This window comes from Hemitrygon akajei, chromosome 24, assembly GCF_048418815.1.
Source record: "Hemitrygon akajei chromosome 24, sHemAka1.3, whole genome shotgun sequence".
Lineage (NCBI taxonomy): Eukaryota > Metazoa > Chordata > Chondrichthyes > Myliobatiformes > Dasyatidae > Hemitrygon > Hemitrygon akajei.
In genome coordinates this window covers 3,889,252-3,912,094 of record NC_133147.1, presented here as the reverse complement: position 1 = coordinate 3,912,094, position 22,843 = coordinate 3,889,252, and the positions used below count along the sequence as shown (strand labels likewise).

The 22,843-nt window shown below is 40.5% G+C and overlaps 1 protein-coding gene across 6 annotated transcripts in view; it reads left to right on the top strand.

The window, feature by feature from the left end:
• Nucleotides 1-22,843, top strand: part of LOC140715813 (uncharacterized) — a 52,739-nt gene that overhangs the window by 24,017 nt on the left and 5,879 nt on the right. For 3 of the 6 annotated variants that reach the window (XM_073028205.1, XM_073028209.1, XM_073028210.1), the window contains exons 6-8: nucleotides 3,533-3,559; nucleotides 4,215-4,293; nucleotides 4,390-4,546. In XM_073028205.1, coding sequence (XP_072884306.1) covers nucleotides 3,533-3,559; nucleotides 4,215-4,293; nucleotides 4,390-4,546 — 263 coding nt within the window. Of the gene's footprint in view, nucleotides 1-3,532; nucleotides 3,560-4,214; nucleotides 4,294-4,389; nucleotides 4,547-5,082; nucleotides 8,635-15,556; nucleotides 16,471-22,843 lie in introns of those variants that run through there. The other 3 variants (XM_073028208.1, XM_073028206.1, XM_073028207.1) reach the window with 3 other exon arrangements.

The window sequence follows — 22,843 nt, the reverse complement described above, 5'->3', positions numbered from 1 at the left end:
TTCCTCAATTCCGCCCAAGTAGCCTCCCTTTATGAACCCTCTAATCTGTCCTGCCAAAGCACTGCTGTAATATTTTCTCTGACAAGCAACGCAACACCTCCCCCTCTTGCCCCTCTGATTCTATCACACCTGAAACAATGAAATCCAGGAATATTTAGTTGCCAATCACACCCCTCCTGCAACCATGTTTCACTAATAGCTACAACATCATATTTCCAGGTATCAATCCATGCTCTAAGCTCATTCACCTTTCTTACAATGCTCCAAGCATTAAAATAAATGCATTTAAGAAATTCTCCACCTCTTTCTCTCTGTTTATCCCTAACGGTGCAAACAACTTTACTATCTTCTTTTTCTTCATTCTCCCCTGCATCTTCAGTCTGAGCGCTCCCCTTCTCTATCACCTGCCTATCTTCCCTTACACACTGTCTACAAGCTTTCTCTATTTATGAACTAGCCTCCTCTCTCCTGTTCTCTTCAATTTGATTCCCACCCCCCAACCATTCTAGTTTAAAGTCTCCCCAGTAGCCCCAGCAAATCTCTCCACCAGGATATTCGTCCTCTTAGGATTCAAGTGCAACCCTTCCTTTTTGTACAGGTCACACCTGCCCCAAAAGAAGTCCCAATGATCCAGAAACTTGAATCCCTGCCCCTGCTCCAATCCCTCAGCCATGCATTTATCCTCCACCTCACTCTATTCTTACTCTCACTGTCGCATGGCAAAACTTTACAGTACCAGCAACCCGGGTTCAATTCCTGCTGCTGCCTATAAGGAGTTTGAACGTTCTCCCTGTGACCACATGGGCTTCGTCTGGGTGCTCTGGTTTCCTCCCACAGTCCAAAGACCTTCCGGTTGGTAGGTTAATCCCGAGATTACTACCTTTGCAGTCCTTCTTCTCAACTCCCTTCCGAACTCCCTATATTCACCTTTCAGGACCTCTTCCCTTTTCCTACCTATATCATTGGTACCAATATGTACCACGACCTCTGGCTCTTCACCCTCCCACTTCAGGATATCTTGGACGCAATCAGAAACATCCCGGACCCTGGCACCAGGGAGGCAAACTACCATCCGGGTCTCCTGACTGTGTCCACAGAATCGCCTATCTGACCCCCTGACTATCGAGTCCCCTATTACTACTGCCTTCCTCTTCCTTTCCCTACCCTTCTGAGCTATTGGGCCGGACTCTGTGCCGGAGGCACGACCACTGTTGCTTCCGCTAGGTAGGCTGTCCCCCCCCCAGATGTACTCAAACAGGAGTACTTATTGTGAAGGGGTACAGCCACTGGGGTACTGTCTAGTACCTGACGCTTCCCCTTCCCTCTCCTAACCACGACCTACTTGTCTGCCTCTCGTGGTCCTGGTGTGACCACCTGCCTGTAACTCCTATCGACTCCTCACTCTCCCTGACTGCAGCTCCAGTTCCCTAACACGGTCCCTTAGAGTTGCAGCTCGGAGCACCTGGTGCAGATATGGACATCCGGGAGGCTAGGAGACTCCAAGACCTCCCACATCTGACACCGAGAGCAGTAAGCTGCTCTCACACTCATAATTCCCCCTTTCCTCAAATACAGGAAAAACTGAAAACCAAACCTACCTTGCCTCGCCCGTTTCCGCCTAAGCCCATTGAGCCAAAGCCCTTAAGCCTTCACTCCGCTGCCCGCTGTATAAGACTGTGTTCCTTTTAAATCTTCTGCGCTTCACTGCCTGACATCACATGCCTGCGCAGTCCCGCCTATCTTAACCCTGATGAGAAGAAAAAAATCAAAGTGGCTCCCGCAGCTCTCCTGTTCCGATTCTCAGACTTCATTCTTCAAATTAAACCCGAATCAGGATTTCTGTCCTTTTAAATCTTCCGCGCTTCACTGCCCGATGTCACACGCCTGTGCAGTCCCGCCTCTCTTAACCCTGATGAGAAGAAAAAATCAAAATGGCTCCCGCAGCTCTCCTGTTCCGATTCTCAGACTTCATTCTTCAAATTAAACCCGAATCAGGATTTCTGTCCTTTTAAATCTTCCGCGCTTCACTGCCCGATATCACACGCCTGTGCAGTCCCGCCTCTCTTAACCCTGATGAGAAGAAAAAATCAAAATGGCTCCCACAGCTCTCCCATTCCGATTCTCAGACTTCCTTCTCCAAATTTAAGTGCCATAAAGGTTGTGTAGAAGCCACTTTGAGGTGGCAGGGTCTGGACCCTGGAGCTAATTGAGACCACTGAACCACTGTTTGGACATCGATCTAGCCACTGTGCCAGATTGAGAAGGTCAGGATGTTGGGGCCCAAGGCAAGGTACAGGTTGGTTCAGATGTTGCTGTAGACATTTACTCGGCTCTGCACTGAATGATGCGTCTCCGACTCTCTTTGTGGATTTCAGTTCAGAACACTATTTGCTTGCGGCTGTCGTTTGCATGATTTGTTTGTTCTTTTCTCTGCACATTGGGTGACAGTTCAAAATCTGAATAGTTGAAGGGCAGTAGCTGTTCGTGAACCTGGTGGTGTGGGACTTAAGGCTTCTGCAGCTTCTGCCTGATGGTAGGTGTGAGAAGATGGCATGGCCCAGATGGTGGGTGATCGACATGGCACAGTAGTGTAGTGGTTAGCGCAACGCTTTACAGTACCGGCAACCCGGGTTCAATTCCTGCTGCTGCCTATAAGGAGTTTGCACATTCTCCCTGTGACCACGTGGGCTTCGTCTGGGTGCTCTGGTTTCCTCCCACAGTCCAAAGACCTTCTGGTTGGTAGGTTAATTGGTCATCAACTGTCCCATAACTGGGCTAGGATTAAATTGAGGGTTGCTGAACGGCACGTCTCAAAGGACTAGAAGGGCCTGTTCTGTGCTGTATCTCAATAAATAAATAAGTCAATAAACAGTTTGCACTACGGGTGGGGAATTTCTTTTTGTTCTAATTGGGTTCTTTCTTGTAAAAATTGTGGACAATTTGTGTTTAACCACGTAAGATTCTGCAGAGGCTGGAAATCTTAAGCAATATGCATGAAATGCTGGAGGAACTCAGCAAGACAACGTTTTAGGAACAGCTTCTTTCCCTCCACCGTCAGATTTCTGAATGGGCAAAGAACCCATGAACACCACCTCTCTTTTTGCACTACTTATTTAATTTGATTGTTACTGCAAATTATAGTTTTAATATTATTTATTACACTGTACTGCTGTCACAAGTAATCAGGTTTCTCGGCATGTGCCAGTAAAATGAAACCTGATTCTGGTTTTCAAAGCTTGGTGATTGGGTTTGTGTCCGTTGTTTCAGGACCACATTGTTAAAGGGAAGTAGCTGTTGCTGAGCCTGGTGCCGTGTGACCTCAGGTTTCTGTACCTCCTCCCTCGATGGGATGTGTGAGAAGACGGCACTTCATAAGGGACAGATGCGGGGGCCACAGACAGTGTGATGTGGAGGCCACAACTAATTTAGGGCGTGCTGGAGGGAGGTAGGGAAGAGTTGGGGAGGGAGGGGTTGAAGTAAAGGGAGATTGGAGATACCCCACTAATAGTCATTTCACTGTTTTTGTTTGCAGTGAAGGAAGAGAGTGGAGACGGCAATAGTGAGTGATCCTCATTCTTCAATCTCTGCCTGCCTCTGTCATCTCTTGCTCTCTCATCCAGCATTCCCCGTCTCATTATTCACTGCTCCCTCCCTCCATTTTTCATCACTGGCCTGCCCCACCTTCATCTGTTCTATTTCCATTTCTGCATCATCACTCACTTACACCAACCCTCATTCCTCATTTTCCCCCTCCCTTATTGCTCCCTCACCCCCTCCAACCATCCCCCTGACATGTCACCGCTTTCTCCACACCTTCCTCACTAACTCGCGGCACCCCTCTGTCCCCCTTGCACTTCCCCTCTCTCAACATTTCCCTTGCCCCCACTCTCTCTCCCTCAACTTCCCCCCATCTGTCTCTCGCACCATCCCTCTTCACACCTGTCTTGCCCCCTCTGTCTTTTCATCGCCGCCCCATCTGTCCCTCGCACCATCCCTCTTTTCAGATATTCCATGCTCCCTCCTTCCCTCGGACCACCCCTCTCTCCACACCTCCCTTGCCTCCTCCATCTCTCCCTCACCACCCTCATCCATCTCTCATGTGACCCCTCTTCACACCTCTCTCGCCTCCTGTGCCCCTCTCATGCGCTATCCTTCAGTCCCTCCCTTGGGACAGGGGGCAGTGAACCGAATGTGACTGACCTTGTTCCCTGCAGGAAATTGGAAAATCTGGGTAGCTGTGGGCTTTGTATCTCTGTTCCTGGTATGTCTGATCCTGGGACTCTTTTGCTACAGGTAAATCACAACCTCTCCCTTTGGCCCCCACCCACACTTAGCTGTTGCACTCCTTGGACATCCAGTGCCTGACTGTCTCTCTCCCTCTCCGCACAGGAAAGTACGTCACCGGAATAAACACCATTTGCCCTTCTGCTGTGAATCCCGAATGAAGGACCCCATCGAAGACCCCGCTGCGACAAAGAGCCTTTGTGAATCCCAGGAAACCCTGCAGTCGGAGCAGCAGACGGGCGGGACACCTAATCCCAGATAGGTCTGCTGAACAATTTACCCCCTGCTGCATCCCCCTTCCCCACCCCCGCGATCCCACTTCAAGAAGCATCACTTTGATCTCTGTCCACCAGCCCTCTCCCTCTCTCACCCCAACTGTCTCCATCTCCCTCCATCACCCCCCCCCCCCCCCACCGGTTTACTGACCCATTGCCCACATTCCACCCCTGCCTGGCTCATGCTAACAACAGTAAATAATTACTAAGATGGTTTATTATTGTCGCACTTACTAAGTTGCAGTGAAAAACTTTGTTTTAAATGCTGTCCGTACAGATCTGATCAATACACAGTGCATTAAGGTAAGCAAGGTAAAACAATAACAGAATGCAGGACAATGTGTTAGTTACAGAGAAAGTGCGGTGTAGGCAGACTGCAAGGGCCACAAGGAGGTAGATTGTGAGGTCAAGAGTCCATCTTGTCGTACTAGGGGACTGTTCGATAGCTGACGGCAGCGGGGTAGAAGCTGTCCGAAGTCCTGGTGGTACATGTTTTCATGCTTTTGTATCTTCTGCCCGGTAGGACTGCATCCGGAGTGGGAGGAGGTCCTTGATCAGTTTGTCTACATTTTGACAGCGGCACGATAGAAGCTGTCCTTGAGCCTGCTGGTTTGCGCCTTCAGGCTTCTGTATCTTCTGCCTGATGGAAGAGTGGTGAAGAAAGAATGTCCAGGGAGAGTGGGGTCTTTGATTAGGCTGGCTGCTTTACTCGGCAGGCAAGAAGTGTGGACAGAGACCATGGAGGGGAGGCTGCTTTGCATGACGTGCTGAACTCTGTCCACAACTGTCTGCAGTTCTTTTGCGGTCACAGGTAGAGCAGTTGCTCTACCAAGCCATGATAGGATGCTTCCTGTGGTGCATGCCATCTGTACCAATCATTCCATTGCAACAGTGGACTACGGGAACACCACAGCAAATTGCAGAATAAAGGGTTACAGTTAAAGAGGATGTGCAGTGCAGACAGACAATAAGGTGCAAGGGCAATAATGAAGTAGATGGTGAGGTCAAAGCCACATTCTCACAGTCCATTCAATAGTCTTATAACAGCTCAGTAAAAGCTTTCCTCGAGCCTGACTTGTAATATAACTTCCTGACCCTTCGACTCAGTGCCTTGACAAATTAAGGCAAGCATGCCATATGCCTTCTCATCCCACCCCCCTTCAAAGTGTGTGGCCTCTCTGTGTTGAAATCTACTGAACACATTCCAAAAATCTCAATACAGTGAATTCCAGTTAATTGGGACACATTGGGACCAGTACTTTTTGGCGCAACTAAACGGCTGCCGCATTTAGTTGAAGTTTCACGGAAATAGTTAAAAAATGTATAAAAAAGATAAACTGAGTAACAGATTTTGTATTTAAATGAAATACAGAACAAGTTACTACTTATACAGTACTATAAAACTATTAGTTCCTAATAACAATCAACAGAGGACTTCATCTCCATTGCATTCTTTTGACTGTGAATGAGCAAATTCAGGACAGACACTGAGTGCAGATAGTGGACTGCCTTCATATGATGATATCAGTGATTGCATATACCAAATTTTCATTTCAAAGGTTCAACAGTTCAAAGGTCCAATTTAATGTCAGAGAAATCTATCAAAGCCCTGTTGGCAGCCGATGGAGTAACATCCTTAGATTGCTTCTACCCTACTTACTTTATTGTCTCCTACCAGTTTTTGTTTTGAAACATTATAATATTTTAATTTTGCTCTACTATGGGTGGGAAAAAAACAAAAGTAAGAGAAACCGAAGATGAATCTCCAGTCACTTTAGATTCAATCAGCAACTTCCTTAAACAGCAACAATCAGAATTTTCTGAGGTGTTTCAACGACTTAATGGCAAATTGGATACAACCCAACAAACTTTAACTGAGCCTGAGAATTGAATCCAGGAAAATACTGCAAAACTGGCAACACTTGAAGAGGATGTTGAAGATACAATTAAACTCTACAAAGAGTTATCTTTATCCAATGAAAAAATGATGAAAAGGATTATCAGTCTAGAAAATAGAAACTGGAGAAATAATTTGTGAATTCTAAGTCTTGAATAATCAATCGAAGGCGCTGACCCTACGAAGTTCTTTGCAAATTTTCTGAAACAGTTATTCCCTGTTTTATTCACTTCTGAGCCGAAGCTTGATGGAGCATATCGCTCGCCAACTTCGAAGCCATTGTCATCGGCAGCGAGACCAAGGTCGGTCATTCTAAGTTTTCATGAATTACGTATTAAGGACCTTTTAATTCGCCATACCCATTGACTAAGAGTGACTGATTTCCATGTTTACAAGGTCAGATTTGTGGAGGACTATTTGCCTGATGTCATGGCTGATTGTATGAAATACAAAGAAGTCACGTTGGAACTTTATGACAAAGGATTTAAACCATCCCTTCGGTTTCCAGCCTGTCTGAATATTGTTTTGAAGAATGGATTGCAAAGAAGGATAAAGTTGTTTGAAGACGCAGAAGAGTTCCTGAAGGCGAAAGTCTAAAACATATTTCATATTTGATCAATTTTTTTCTTCTGTTAATATGAATCTGAAATAAGGTTTCAATAAGCTTACGTTTTGGCTGTTCATATACTGTCTTGTTACGTACCCGTGACACGTGACAGTGGTACCCTTGTCACGTGACGGGTTGAAGTTATACTGGACATGAGGTAATGGTGGAGTGATGTCATTTTCCCGCCAGTAGAGGTCATGTGACAGGTTTTTTCTACAGAGTATAAAAGGGAGACCCACCCTTGTTAGGTGGGGCAGTTCGTGGCTGGATTTGGCAAGATGACTTCATATCACTGTGTGATTTAATGTGATGACGCAGTTTAGTTAAAAATGAAGTTTTATATAATGCCTAAAGTTTAAAAGGTCAGAGCCAACGGTTTCTTTGCTAATGGAGAGTGAAGTTTGGAAGACAAATCGAGAAGAATCGATTTTCGACGATGGATTGACTTCGACCTTGTGTGATCCTCATTCGGAAGGATTTCGTTTACTATTCTCACGATAGTCTCCGCTGAAAAAAGCGGGAGATTGAGAATATTGTGGAAGGAAGGTCAGTCACTTTAAGCTGCTATATTTAATAAGATTCGACGTGGGAGTTCGACGCTGGGAATCGAAGGACATCGACGTGGAAGAGAATTTACATCGCTTTAAAAAGTCTCTCCTTTTAAAAGTACCGTGAGCTTTTGAACTGTCGGCATATCGTTCTAAAAATTCTGTTTTCTTTCGGCATACCGTTTTAACGAACTGAGTTCTTTTCAATACCGCTTTGAAGACTGTTTGGGACTGCAACGCTATTAAGGACTGTTTGAGCAGCTGAGCTCGGATCATTGTTTGGGTTTGTTTACATTTGAAGGGGGTTAGTTATCAGTGTTTAATAAACGTGTTATTTGTTATAAAACCCTTCGTCTAACTCATCTATAATTATTGTTGCCTGAATACGTAACATAAATATGGGGGCTACGTCCGGAATTGAATTTGTTTGAGTTTAATAAGCTTTTTGAATTTTGAATCGGTGTTTTGGTAACGGGGATTGCTCGATTTTTTTTTGTTTGATTGGCTTGTGAGTGGTATTCGGCAACGATGAATATTGATGAGTTTCTGGATTCGCCAGTCGCGGATTTGTTAGTGAAGGCGAAAAAAACTGAAGTCTCTGAACTTGCTAATCGGTTGCATCTTAAAGGGATTTTGCCAACTACATCAAAAGCTGTAATACAGAGAAAGATCGCATCACATTTTGTGGCTTCGGGTCATTTTGAAGAATCGATTTTAGAATCGTTTCCAATAAGTAATCTGGAGATGCAGTTGCAAATCGAACAAATGATGTTAGAAAGGTGTAAATTGGAAGCTGAGCAAAAGCAAAGAGATTTTGAATATGCAATGGCGAAATTAAGGTCTGTAGAACAGTCTGCTGATTCTAAAAAACCGTTTGTTGCTAGCCAAGAAATTAAATTGGTCCCTCCATTTAGTGAAACAGAGGTGGAAAGGTATTTTCAACATTTTGAAACTATTGCTCGGATGTCAGAGTGGCCGAAAGATAAATGGTCAGTGTTATTACAGAGTGTAATCAAAGGCAAGGCACGAGACGTTTACACAGTTTTAACTGCTGCACAAGCATTAGATTATGATATTGTGAAAGAAAATATTCTCAAATCGTATGAATTGGTCCCAGAAGCGTACAGGGAAAGATTCAGGAGTTTGAAAAAGTCTGTGGAAAAGACTTATGTGGAATTTGCCTATGATAAAGCTATGTGTTTTGAGAGATGGGTTTCTTCTAAAAATGTAAATGAGGACTATGAGACATTGAAAGAGCTGATTTTGATGGAGGAATTTAAAAGAAGCATTCCTGTTGAAGTAAGGACCTACTTAAATGAGAGGGATACTGATAAATTGCAGGACTGTGCTAGATTAGCTGATGAGTATGTTTTAATCCATAAGAATAAATTTCCTCAGGGTAGAATTTTCAAGAGGAAAAATAATATGGAGACTCAAGGTAAATTAGAAATTAAATCAGAGGTTAATGAGAGAGGTAAGGAGGAAGGAAAACCTGTGAAGGAAAGACAGTTTGGTCTTATTTGTAACTATTGTAAGAAGCCTGGCCATGTAATAGCTAACTGTTTCAAATTGAAAAAGAAAGAGAAGGAAGCAGTTCCGGATGCTTGTGTGCAACATACTAAAGCACCTGTAAAGTTACAGGGTTTGGTAAACACAAATGAGGATTTGTTAGAGTCTGACAAAGTTAGAAAGGGATATGATCATTTTATAACTGAAGGGTTTGTATCCTTGAAAGAAGGATCTACTCTGGTGCCAATAAAAATTCTTAGGGATACTGGAGCTTCTCAATCACTGATGTTAGATAGTGTGTTGAAGTTTAATGAAGAGAGTGATACTGGTGAGATAAATTACATAAGAGGTGTTGGAAGTGATTTTATGCCTGTACGTTTACATGAAGTAAATTTAAAGTCAGGGTTAGTTACAGGATTTGTTAAGGTAGGATTACAGCATAGCTTACCTGTGAAGGGTATTTCTTTATTGTTAGGTAATGACTTGGCAGGTGGACAAGTTTTTCCTGAAGTGCATTTGACAATGGAATCAGAGGAACCAGAGGTGAATTCTAACACAGATTCTTCTTGTGTTGTGACTAGAGCTATGGCTAAAAAGATTGATGTGCAGAATGAGGTTGTTACTCATGACTGTTCAACTCAGGATTTGAGTTTTGAGGATGTGTCAGAAACTTTCTTACCTTCGTTGTTTGAACAAGATTCTGGGAGTAAGTCTGACTATGAAGATTTATCTCTGTCTCGGAAGGAGATGATAGCAGAGCAGAATAGAGATCCTGAGATTATAAAATTAAGGGAACAAGCTTTACTAGGTAGTGAAATTGAGAAGGTGTCAGTAGGATATTATTTGGAAAAAGGAGTGTTGATGAGGAAGTGGAGGTCGCCTACAATTCCTGCAAGTGAGGAATGGAATGTTGTTTATCAGGTGGTTGTTCCTAAAGTTTATCAGAATGAGATTTTGACTTTAGCTCATAGTGTGCCTTTAGGTGGACATCAAGGGGTAAGGAAAACTGTGGACAAGATTTTAAAACATTTTTACTGGCCTGGTTTAAGAAAAGATGTGGCGATGTTTTGTAAGACGTGCCATACTTGTCAAATTGTGGGTAAACCAAATCAGGTTACACCAGTAGCTCCATTACAACCTATTCCAGCATTCGGTGAACCGTTTTCTAAAGTTATTGTAGATTGTGTTGGTCCATTACCAAAGACAAAAACTGGTTATCAGTATTTGTTGACTATCATGTGTACTTCGTCTAGGTTTCCAGAGGCAGTACCACTTAGGAATATAAAAGCTAAAACTGTGACGAAGGCTCTTATAAAATTCTTTACTTATTTTGGATTGCCTAAGGAAATACAAACTGATCAAGGTAGTAATTTTATGTCTGGATTGTTTCAACAGATAGTTTATAAATTGGGAGCTAAGCAAATTACTTCGTCTGCATACCATCCAGAATCGCAAGGTGCCTTGGAGAGGTTTCATTCTACTCTCAAGAATATGATTAGGACATATTGTGTGGAGAATGAAAGTGACTGGGATGAGAGTATAAACTTACTTTTATTTGCAGTAAGGGAATCGGTACAGGAATCTTTAGGTTTTAGTCCATTTGAACTTGTGTTTGGGCATAGAGTTAGAGGACCTTTAGCTTTATTGAAGGAACAGTGGATTAGTAAGGAAGTGCATACTAATTTGTTGGACTATGTTTTGAAATTTAAGGACAGGTTACATAAAGCTTGTAGCTTAGCCAAGGAAAATTTGAAGTTGGCTCAGGAGAAAATGAAAACTTGGTATGATAAGGAAGCTAGGATGAGGATGTTTAAGCCTGGAGATAAGGTGTTGGTTCTTTTCCCAGTGCAGACAAATCCTTTACAAGCTAGATTTCATGGACCTTATGAAATTGTGTCTAGAGTTAATGATGTGGATTATGTAATAAAAACTCCAGATCGTAGAAGGTCAACACAACTTTGCCACATAAATATGATTAAACCATATTTTGAGAAACAATCTGATACTGTGACTGTTGTGGTTAGTGAGAATGAGTTGGATTTAACTGGGAACATGATAGATGATTCATCTGACTTTCATTCTAAATTTAACATTGTTTCTGTTAGGTTACCTAATTCGATCATTTTGGAAAATATGGATGAGAAATTAGCACATTTACAGCTAGAGCAGAAACAACAGATGAAGGAATTGATTTTTAAGTATAAGGATTTGTTTCCAGATGTTCCGAGAAGGACTACTATAGCTTCACATGATGTAGATGTTGGAGATGCCAAACCTATTAAACAACATCCATATAGGATGAACATGGAAAAATGTGAACTTGCTGAGAAAGAAATTGAATACATGTTAGAGAATGATATTATTAGACATTCTAACTCGAATTGGAGTTCGCCATGTGTTATGGTGCCAAAACCTGATGGTAGTATTAGGTTTTGTACGGACTATAGAAAGGTGAATGCTGTAACGAAAACAGATGCATATCCAATTCCTAGAGTAGATGATTGTGTAGATAAAGTTGGAAAAGCAAAGTTCCTTACAAAGATTGATTTATTGAAAGGGTATTGGTGTGTTCCATTAACGGACAGAGGTAGAGAGATTTCTGCATTTGTAACTCCATCTGGGTTATATGAGTATAATGTTCTTCCATTTGGGATGAAGAATGCCCCAGGTACTTTTCAGAGGATGATTAATTCTGTGATTCAGGGATTGAAAGATACTGATGCTTATATTGATGATTTAGTGACAGGAAATGATACTTGGGAAGCACACATAATTGCGGTGGAGAAATTGTTTGAAAAGCTTTCAAAAGCTAACTTGACTATTAATTTAGCCAAGAGTGAATTTGGACATGCTACTGTGACTTACCTTGGTTATGTTGTAGGTCAAGGTAAGGTAGCTCCTGTTCAGGCAAAAGTTCAGGCAATTTTGGAAATTCCCACTTCGACGGGGAAAAAAACTCTCAGAAGGTTTTTGGGAATGGTAGGATATTATCGAAAATTTTGTAAGAATTTTGCTAATGTTGCCCTTCCATTAACTAACCTTCTGCAGAAGAATGTGAAGTTTGTGTGGACAGTGTTTTGTCAGGAAGCATTTGAAAAATTGAAAACAATGATATGTCAACAACCTGTGCTTAAGGCACCTGACTTTGAAAAACCTTTTTCATTAGCTGTGGATGCTAGTGATGAAGCTGCGGGAGCAGTATTGATGCAAAGGAATGAGGGTGATGAGGTTGATCATCCAGTAGCTTACTTTTCTAAGAAATTTAATAAGCATCAAAGAAACTATTCAACAATAGAGAAAGAATTGTTATCTCTTGTTTTAGCTTTGGAATATTTTGAGGTATATGTTGGTACAACTCAAAAACCACTTATTGTTTACACTGATCATAATCCGTTAGTTTTTCTGAGTAAGATGAAAAACAAAAACAGAAGATTGTTAAATTGGAGTTTGATGTTACAAGAGTACAATATTGTGATAACTCATATTAAAGGTAAAGATAATGTGGTTGCTGATTGTCTATCTCGATGTTGAATGTACAATGTTTTTTTTTTGGAGTGGTTTTTTTTATTGTAACACTCCTACTGTATTGTATATTGTGTATGTTATATAATTTATACCTTTGTTTTATTTTGGGTTTTTTTTTTGTAAGTAATTGTTAAAAATTTTTGTTCTTGATAGACCAAAAATGTGTTTTTGGAGGGAGGTGTTACGTACCCGTGACACGTGACAGTGGTACCCTTGTCACATGACTGGGGTTGAAGTTATACTGGACATGAGGTAATGGTGGAGTGATGTCATTTTCCCGCCAGTAGAGGTCATGTGACAGGTTTTTTCTACAGAGTATAAAAGGGAGACCCACCCTTGTTAGGTGGGGCAGTTCGTGGCTGGATTTGCCAAGATGACTTCATATTACTGTGTGATTTAATGTGATGACGCAGTTTAGTTAAAAATGAAGTTTTATATAATGCCTAAAGTTTAAAAGGTCAGAGCCAACGGTTTCTTTGCTAATGGAGAGTGAAGTTTGGAAGACAAATCGAGAAGAATCGATTTTCGACGATGGATTGACTTCGACCTTGTGTGATCCTCATTCGGAAGGATTTCGTTTACTATTCTCACGATAGTCTCCGCTGGAAAAAGCGGGAGATTGAGAATATTGTGGAAGGAAGGTCAGTCATTTTAAGCTGCTATATTTAATAAGATTCGACGTGGGAGTTCGACGCTGGGAATCGAAGGACATCGACGTGGAAGAGAATTTACATCGCTTTAAAAAGTCTCTCCTTTTAAAAGTACCGTGAGCTTTTGAACTGTCGGCATATCATTCTAAAAATTCTGTTTTCTTTCAGCATACCGTTTTAACGAACTGAGTTCTTTTCAATACCGCTTTGAAGACTGTTTGGGACTGCAACGCTATTAAGGACTGTTTGAGCAGCTGAGCTCGGATCATTGTTTGGGTTTGTTTACATTTGAAGGGGGTTAGTTATCAGTGTTTAATAAACGTGTTATTTGTTATAAAACCCTTCGTCTAACTCATCTATAATTATTGTTGCCTGAATACGTAACAGTCTTTTATTATATTTTTGATACTTTTTTATTATATCCCTTTTTGAGGCTTTATTTTAATATAGCTTTCTTTGAATTTGTTTAAATTGACCCTTTTATATTTTTGAATACTGAGTTATTTTTCTTTCTACATTCTGTCTTGGTAGGGACATATTTGACCTTGAAGGACCGGAGTTTCTGTCAACAGGATTTTTTGGGAAGGGAACTTAGTTCTTAGCTCGCTGACTACCTATTGGTTAGCCTTCTGGCTTTGGGTGGGGGAGAGGCTAGGGTCTATTTCTTTCTGGGAGCTGTGTTGGGTTGATTATATGATTGTCTGTTTGACTACCTTACCGTACGATTTGCATTCCAGTTTTAATAACTTATGGCCAGATTTGTATTTAAAATAGTTCGAAATATTAACTTATTTAGTTTGAATGTGAAAGGGCTGAATCATCCCATTAAACAGACCGAAGTGTTTGCATATATTAAAAAATTAAAAGCACCCATTATTTTTTTTACAAGAAACGCACATACACAGCGGTGATAGCTTATGTTTTTTTACTCGGTGGAAGGGTATGCAATTCCATTCTTTGTTTAATGCAATATCTCGTGGAGTTTCGATTTTTGTAGATAATACAGTTTCCTTTGTTCAGCATAAAGTTGTTTCGGATCCTAATGGTCGATTTGTTATTGTATCAGGGAGTTTAGACAGTAAATTGATTGTTTTTGCTAATGTATATGCCCCCAACGTAGACGATCCAGGATTTTTTGAAAGTCTATTTTCGTTTCTGCCAGACTTGTGTACTTACTCTCTTGTAATTGGTGGAGATTTTAACTGCTGGTTAGAACCAGTATTAGATCGCTCATCTGTCAAACCAGCCGCACTTAATAAATCAGTTTTGTTTATCCAATCCTTTCTAACTAAATGTGGTATAGTTGATGTTTGGCGTTTTCTTCATCTGATGTACTGTTTTTCTCTCATGTCCATCATTCTTATACCAGGATTGATTATTTTTTTATTAACAGTCGAATGATTCCATTGATTCAATCGATCGAATATAAAGAGATTGCTACTTCTGACCGTTCTCCTGTACTTCTATCTCTAAATCTTCCTGGTCCTATCCCTATGAGTAGATTTTGGTGATTTAATTTAACTCTGTAGTCTGATGAGGACTTTTTAAAATTTATGAAGAATCAAATTACACTTTTTTTTGAAGGAAATACGTTGGAAGAGACTTCTAGTCTTATTATATGGGATACTTTTAAAGCATATATCCGGGGTCAAATTATTACTTATACTGCAAACATCATTAAAAAAGCTAACAAAGAGAGAAACGAACTAGCTAATCAGTTAAAACAACTGGATCGTAAATATGCTTCGGTACCTGATCCTGAAACATATAAGAGACGTATTGAAACCAAAACTAAATATGATCTCCTTTTAACCTATCGAGTTGAAAGCCAGCTCGATATCTTCTAAAAGATAGAAGTCAATTTTATATTCACAGAGATAAAACTGGTAAGCTACTGGCTAATCAATTGAAGCCATTTATAGCCAAGTGGCAAATTAAAGAAATACATAAAATTAATGGGGATATGACAATGGACCACTTTGAAATTAATGACACTTTTAGGGAATTTTATTCCCAATGGTATAGTTCTGACTCTGTTAATGATAATATTGCAGTGAATAATTTTTTAGATCAATTAATTATTCCTAATCTTTCAATAGATGACCATAGACAATTAGATCAACCCATTTCTCAGGAGGAAATTGCTCAGGCTATTTGAGAATTGCATTCTGGGAAATCCTCAGGACCTGATGGATTCTCTGGAGAGTTTTATAAGGCTTTTTCCTCCTTGTTTATACCACACTTATGTTTTACCCTTACAGATTCTTTCAAGGCAGTCTTTTCACGAAACTTCCATTTCACTAATTCTCAAAAAGAATAAGAATTCTACTGAATGTTCTTCATATAGACTTATTTCTTTACTCAATTTTGATACTAAAATTTTATCTGAAGTGTTGGCTTGCAGACTTGAAAATATTATATTTTCTATAGTTTTGGATGATGTGACGGGGTCCTGAGTTGACCCTATGAACTGTGCTCTTAACAAGAAAGAGTGAGAGGGAGGTGTCCAACGCAGAGACTTTATTATTAAGAGAGAGAGAGACAAAGACTGTTGGAGATGGTGTTATGGTTTCTTTGCAAGCTTGTTTTGAATATACAAGGACACTGCTTGCTTGTAAGTTCTTACAGAGAGAGAATTGTGGAGCTGGTGTTCTGCATGCTGAGATATATAGCAGGTCCGCTGATAGATTTACAGACACACATGGTTCTGGACACTGCACGAACTTTGTTGTGCCCACAGGAAGGTGGGTTTTGGAGGATCGATCGGGAGAATCTATCAGTGGCTCTTGCAGTACAGAGAAGGTGTGACCGGTGTGGAGTTATTTGTGTGTCCAACCTTTGCCTAGGTTGATAATTCCACCACAGAAGAACGGTCACCTTTGGTCACAGTTGGTGACTTTTAACAAAAGGATTTCAGAGGACACTGGGAAGATCGATGGCACCAGCTCACCTGAAGACCTACACCTCTTTCTCTCTCCAACTCAACTCAACTAAATACCACAAACTGAACTGAACTTTCTTCATTGTCGTAAGACTGTATCCATTTACCCCTAGTTTTGAAAAAGCCTGATTTTCTATTTCCTCACTTATATACATATATAATCATTGTTAACCTCGTTGATATATCTGCATTTATATTTATTGGATTGCATAGTTACTAATAAATACTACTAGTTAACTGTAATACCAGACTCTGAAGTGTTTCCATTTCTGCTGGTTCTTTAACCTGTCATGGGGTACGTGACAATGATTAGACAGGATTTATTAAAAAATTGATATTCCCATTTTAATATACGGTGTTTGTTAAATGTTATGCATTCTCCATCTAAGGAAATATTGGAATGTGTGATATCTTTGGATGCAGAGAAGGCCTTTGACAGAGTTGAATGGAATTATCTTTTTACATTCTTAGAAAAATTTAATTTTGGACCTAATTTTATTCATTGTATTAAATTACTTTATTTATTTCTCTCCACTAGGGTTCTTCCTAATCTTCAGAATTCTAAACCATGAGAATTGCCCTATATGGGTTTCTTTGGAAGTCAATTCTGTTATGAAATTTTCCATTACTTCTTTACTTGGATCCTAGCTTTCACTATCTTTAAATAAACTAACTGACAATGTGGTGGTCAAACATACTTTGAGGATTTGGTTACAGTTTAGAAAACATTTTGGTTTATTGAGATTCTCCCTCTCGAGTCCCATCTTTTCTAATTGTTTTTTTTAAAGCATCTTTAATGGACCTATCTTTTAAAGAATGGGATAGATTGGGTATTAAGTGATTTCAGGATTAGTTTGATGGAGGGAATCTCTCTTCTTTTGTGCAACTTTCAACAAAATTTAACCTTTCCAATTCTCACTTTTTTAGATTTTTACAGATTAGAGATTTTTTAAGATCTTAACTACATACATTTCCTACAAGTCCAGATAAGAATATAATAGATACAATTTTTAATCTGAAACCCTTTGACAACAGTTCAATATCTCACATTTATGGTCTGCTGTTGGGACTGAAAAAGGCCTCTTTAGATAAAATTAAAGGAGACTGGGAAAAGGATTTACAGATTTTTATATCTGAAGAGAACTGATAGATTATTTTAAAATTGATTAATTCTTCATCATTATGTGCTCGTCATTCTTTATTACAATTCAAAGTGATACATCGAGTTCATATGTCTAAAGACAAGCTCTCTCGTTTCTACACAGATATTTTCCCCTACTGTGATAGATGTACCAATGGAGTGGCCACACTAATTCATATGTTTTAGACATGTCAGAACCTTGAAAATTTTTGGAAAGATGTATTTCAAACTTTTTCTGTACTTTTCAATGTTAGTTTTAAGCCCAATCCCTTGACTGCCATTTTTGGTATTGTTGAGGATAGTATTACAAAACTGAAGCCATCTAATTTGCGGGTATTGGCCTTTATGTCTCTTATGGCCAGGAGGGCAATCTTGCTCAGGTGGAAGGAGGATGCCCCACCCAGTCACGTTCAATGGCTATCTGAAGTTATGTTGTGCCTTGATCTAGAGAAGATTCGTTGTTCGATTTCTGATTCTAAACATGATTTTCTAATGTTATGGGGAACCTTTCTGAGATATTTTCATAATCTTTGAACTGTTATTTATGAAGGAGTTTGATGAGGAGTTGTTAAAGAAGTTTCCTGTAAGTAGAGAGGAGATCCAGTTATGTCTGGAAGACTTAAATTAGAGGCTGAGAATAAAGAAAGACAGAGGCTGTCTGATGCCAGAGAAGCAGAAAAACAGAGGCAGTTTGAGTTGCAAAAGATGATGCTCGAGAGTCAAGCTTCTGGTTCTAGGGAACCGGTTGTGCTGTTTGTTGCCAGTCAGGAAGTTGGACTGGTCCCTCTATTTGATGAGGCTGAGGTTGATAAATACTTCCAGCATTTTGAGAAGGTTGCTCAGAACCTGCAGTGGCCAAAAGGAGGTTGGCCTCTTCTTTTACAGAGTGTAATTAAAGTTAAGGCTCAACAGGCTTATTCTGCCCTGCCAATTGAAGATGCAGCTACTTATGACATTGTGAAACAGGCTGTACTTAAATTGGTTCCAGAAGCCTATAGACAAAGGTTTAGAAATTTGAGGAAAGCTGTGAACCAGAATTATGTGGAATTTAATTATGAAAAGTCTGTATGTTTCGAGCGATGGTGTACATCTAAAAATGTGATTTTAACAACTTGAAAGAGTTGGTTCTAATTGAGGAATTTAAAAGATGTGTCCCTAATGACATTAGGACATATTTGGATGGGAAGGATGCTGCCACATTGCAAGAATCTGCTGGATTAGCAGATGAATTTGCCCTCACCCACAGGGCTAAGTTTATTCTGAGTAAGACCTTCCAAATGAGTAGCATGTGTAGTCAGGGTAAACCAGAAATTAAATCTAGGTCTAGTGACAAAGGTAAGGATGAAGGGAAGCAAGTGAAGGAGAAATATTTTGGTCTTACGTGTCACTATTCTAGGAAAGCTGGCCATGTTATGGCTAACTGTTTCCTTCTGAAGAAGGAAAAGGAGGCAGTTCCAGATGCCTGTGTCCGGCGTGTTAAAACACCTATAAACCCATAGGTTTCTGAACATACTGATGAAGCTCTGTCAGGGGCTGAGAGGTCTGACTGATTTAGGAAGGGATTTGATCATTTTATGTCAGATGGGTTTGCGTCAATGAATGAAGTGACAACCCCGGTACCAGTGAAGATTCTTCGAGATAATGGGACCTTCTCAGTTACTTATATTGGGCAGTGTTCTAAAATTTAGTGATGAGACTGCCACTGGGGAGGTAAATTTTATTAAAGGCATTGGGCATTGTTCCTGTGCCACTGCACAAGGTAACTTTACAGTCAGGGTTGGTTTCGGGAACCTGTTAAAATAGGACTATGACCCAGTTTACTGGTGGAAGATGTTGCTCTGTTGTTAGGAAGTGACCTAGCAGGTGGTAAAGTTGTTCCTGCAGTGTATGTGACAGCTAAGCCAAACACTGATGATGTAAAGATGGATTCTGACCTTTATCCCTCCTGTGCAGTAACTTGAAGTATGACTAACTCGAGTATTTTGAATTTGATTGATCAGAAATTGCCCCACTTACAGCTGCAGCAGCGACTGGAGATGAAACAGTTAATTAGGAAATTTAAGGATTTATTTACTGATGTCCCGAAGCGAACGATAATAGCCTCCCATGATGTTGATGTCAGGGATGCTAAACTGATTAAACAGCATCCTTATAGCATGAATATAGAAAAATGTAAACTCGCTGAACAAGAAATTGAGAAAAATGCTAGAAAATGATATTATTAGGCCTTCAACATCAGATTGGAGCTCACCTTGTGTTATTGTGCCTAAACCAGATGGTAGTGTTAGGTTTTGCATGGATTATAGAAAGGTAAATGCTGTAACAAAAGCAGATGCTTATCCTATCCCCAGGGTGGATGATTGTACAGACAAGGTTGGAAAAGCTAAGTTTCTTACAAATCTGTTAAAAGGGTATTAGTGTGTTCCATTACTGGATAGAGGTAGAGAAATTTCTGCATTTGTAACACCTGGGTTGTATGAATACAATGTTTTGCCATTTGCAATGAAAAATGCTCCAGGAACATTCCAGAGAATGATTCATTCTGCAATTCAAGGGTTAAAACATACAGATGCCTATATTAATGATTTAGTCACAGGGAGTGGCACATGGGAAACACAGATCTCTGTAGTGGAAGAGTTGTTTGAAAGGCTCTCAAAGGCCAACCTTATAGTTAACTTAGCTAAGAGTGAATTTGCCCATGTCACTGTGACCGATCTTGGCTATGTTGTAGGTCAAGGCAAACTGGCTCCTGTTCAGGCAATTTCTGAAGTTCCCATTCCAACTGGTAAAGAGGCTCTCAGAAGATTCTTGGGAATGGCCCGCTATTATCGCAAGTTCTGTAAGAACTTTGCCGATATTACCCTCCCATTGACCAACCTCCTGAAAAGAGGTGACATGTTTGTTTGGACAGAACCTTGTCAGGAAGCATTTGATAAATTGAAAGCTATTTTATGTCACCAACCTGTACTCAAGTCACCTGACTTTGCAAAGCCATTCTCTATAGCTGTAGATGCCATAGAACCATAGAACATTACAGCACAGAAACAGGCCTTTTGGCCCTTCTTGGCTGTGCTGAACCATTTTTCTGCCTTGTCCCACTAACCTGCACCTGGACCATATCTCTCCATACACCTCTCATCCATGTACCTATACAAGTTTTTCTTAAATGTTAAAAGTGAGCCAGCATTTACCACTTCATCTGGCAGCTCATTCCACACTCCCACCACTCTCTGTGTGAAGAAGCCCCCCCCCCCAATTTTCCCTTTAAACTTTTCACCCTTCACCCTTAACCCATGTCTCCTGTTGTTTTTCTCCCCTAGCCTCAGTGGAAAAAGCCTGCTTGTATTCACTCTATCTATACCCATCATAATTTTATATACCTCTATCAAATCTCCCCTCATTCTTCTAAGCTCCAGGGAATAAAGTCCTAACCTATTCAACCTTTCTTTGTAACTCAGTTTCTCAAGTCCTGGCAACATCATTGTAAACCTTCTCTACACTCTTTCAGCCTTATTAATATCCTTCCTGTAATTTGGTGACCAAAACTGCACACAGTACTCCAAATTTGGCCTCATCAATGCCTTATACAACCTCACCATAACATTCCAACTCTTAATACTTTGATTTATAAAGGCCAATGTACAAAAAGGTCTCCTTACTACCCTATCTACCTGTGACGCCACTTTTAGGGAATTTTGTATCTGTATTCCCAGATACCCCTGTTCTACTGCACTCCTCAGTGCCCTACCATTTACCTTGTATGTTCTACCCTGGTTTGTCCTTCCAAAGTGCAATACCTCACACTTGTCTGTATTTGCCATTTTTCAACCCATCTTTCCAACTGGTCCAAATCCCTCTGCAAGCTTTGAAAACCTTCCTCACGGTCCACTACACCTTCAATCTTTGTATCATCAGCAAATTTGCTGATCCAATTTACAACATTATCATCCAGATCATTGATATAGATGACAAATAACAATGGACCCAGCACTGATCCCTGTGGCACACCACTAGTCACAGGCCTCCACTCAGAGAAGCAATCCTCCACTACCACTCTCTGGCTTCTCCCATTGAGCCAATGTCTAAACCATGTATACCTAGCGACTGAATCTTCCTACCTAACCTGCCATGAGGGACCTTGTCAAAGGCCTTACTGAAGTCCATGTAGACAACATCCGCTGCTTTCCCTTCATCCACTTTCCTGGTAACCTCCTCGAAAAACTCTAATAGATTTGTTAAGCATGACCTACCACACACAAAGCCATGTTGACTCTCCCTAATAAGTCCCTGTCTATCCAAATACTTGTAGATCCTATCTCTTAGTACTCCTTCCAATAATTTACTTAGTACCGACGTCAAACTTACCAGCCTATAATTTCCCAGATTACTTTTAGAGCCTTTTAAACAACAGAACAACATGAGCTCTCCTCCAATCCTCTGACACCTCACCCATGGACACCGACATTTTAAATACATCTGCCAGGGCCCCTGCAATTTCAACACCCGTCTTCTTCAAGGCCCGAGGGAATACCCTGTCAGGTCCTGGGGATTTATCTACTCTTATTTGCCTCAAGATAGCAACCACCTCCACCTCTTCAATCTGTATAGGTTCCATGACCTTACTACCTGTTTGCCTTATTTCCATTAACTCCATGCTAGTTTCCTTAGTAAATACAGATGCAAAAAGCCCGTTTAAGATCTCTCCCATTTCTTTTGGTTCCATACATAGCCAACCACTCTGATCTTCAAGAGGACCCATTTTATCCCTTACTATCCTTTTGCTCTTAATATACCTGTAGTAGCTCTTTGGATTATTCTTCACCTTGACTGCCAAAACAACCTCATGACTTCTTTTAGCCCTCCGGATTTCTTTCTTAAGTTTTTTTTTGCACTTTTTATACTCCTCAAGCACCTTACTTGCTCCCTGTCTCCTATATATGTCATACATCGCTCTCTTCTTCTTTATCAGAGTGCCAATATCCCTTGAGAACCAAGGTTCTTTATTGTTATTCACTTTGCCTTTAATCCTGCCAGGAACATACAAACTCTGCACTCTCAAAACTTCTCCAGTGTTCCCCTACACACACTTTTGTCACCTGTCCTAACTTGTTTTCTAATAGGAGATCTAATATTGCATCCTCTCTGGTTGGTATCTCTGTATAATGATTTCAAAAACTTTCCTGAACACATTTTACAAACTCTAACCCGTCTAGACCTTAAACAGTATGGGAATCCCAATCAATATGTGGAAAACTGTCTAGACCTTTAACAGTATGGGAGTGCCAATCAATATGTGGAAAACTGTCTAGACCTTTAACAGTATGGGAGTGCCAATCAATATGTGGAAAACTGTCTAGACCTTTAACAGTATGGGAGTGCCAATCAATATGCCAGTGATGTAGCTGCAGGAGCAGTATTATTACAAAAGGATGATGATGGTGTTGACCATCCTGTGGCTTACTTTTT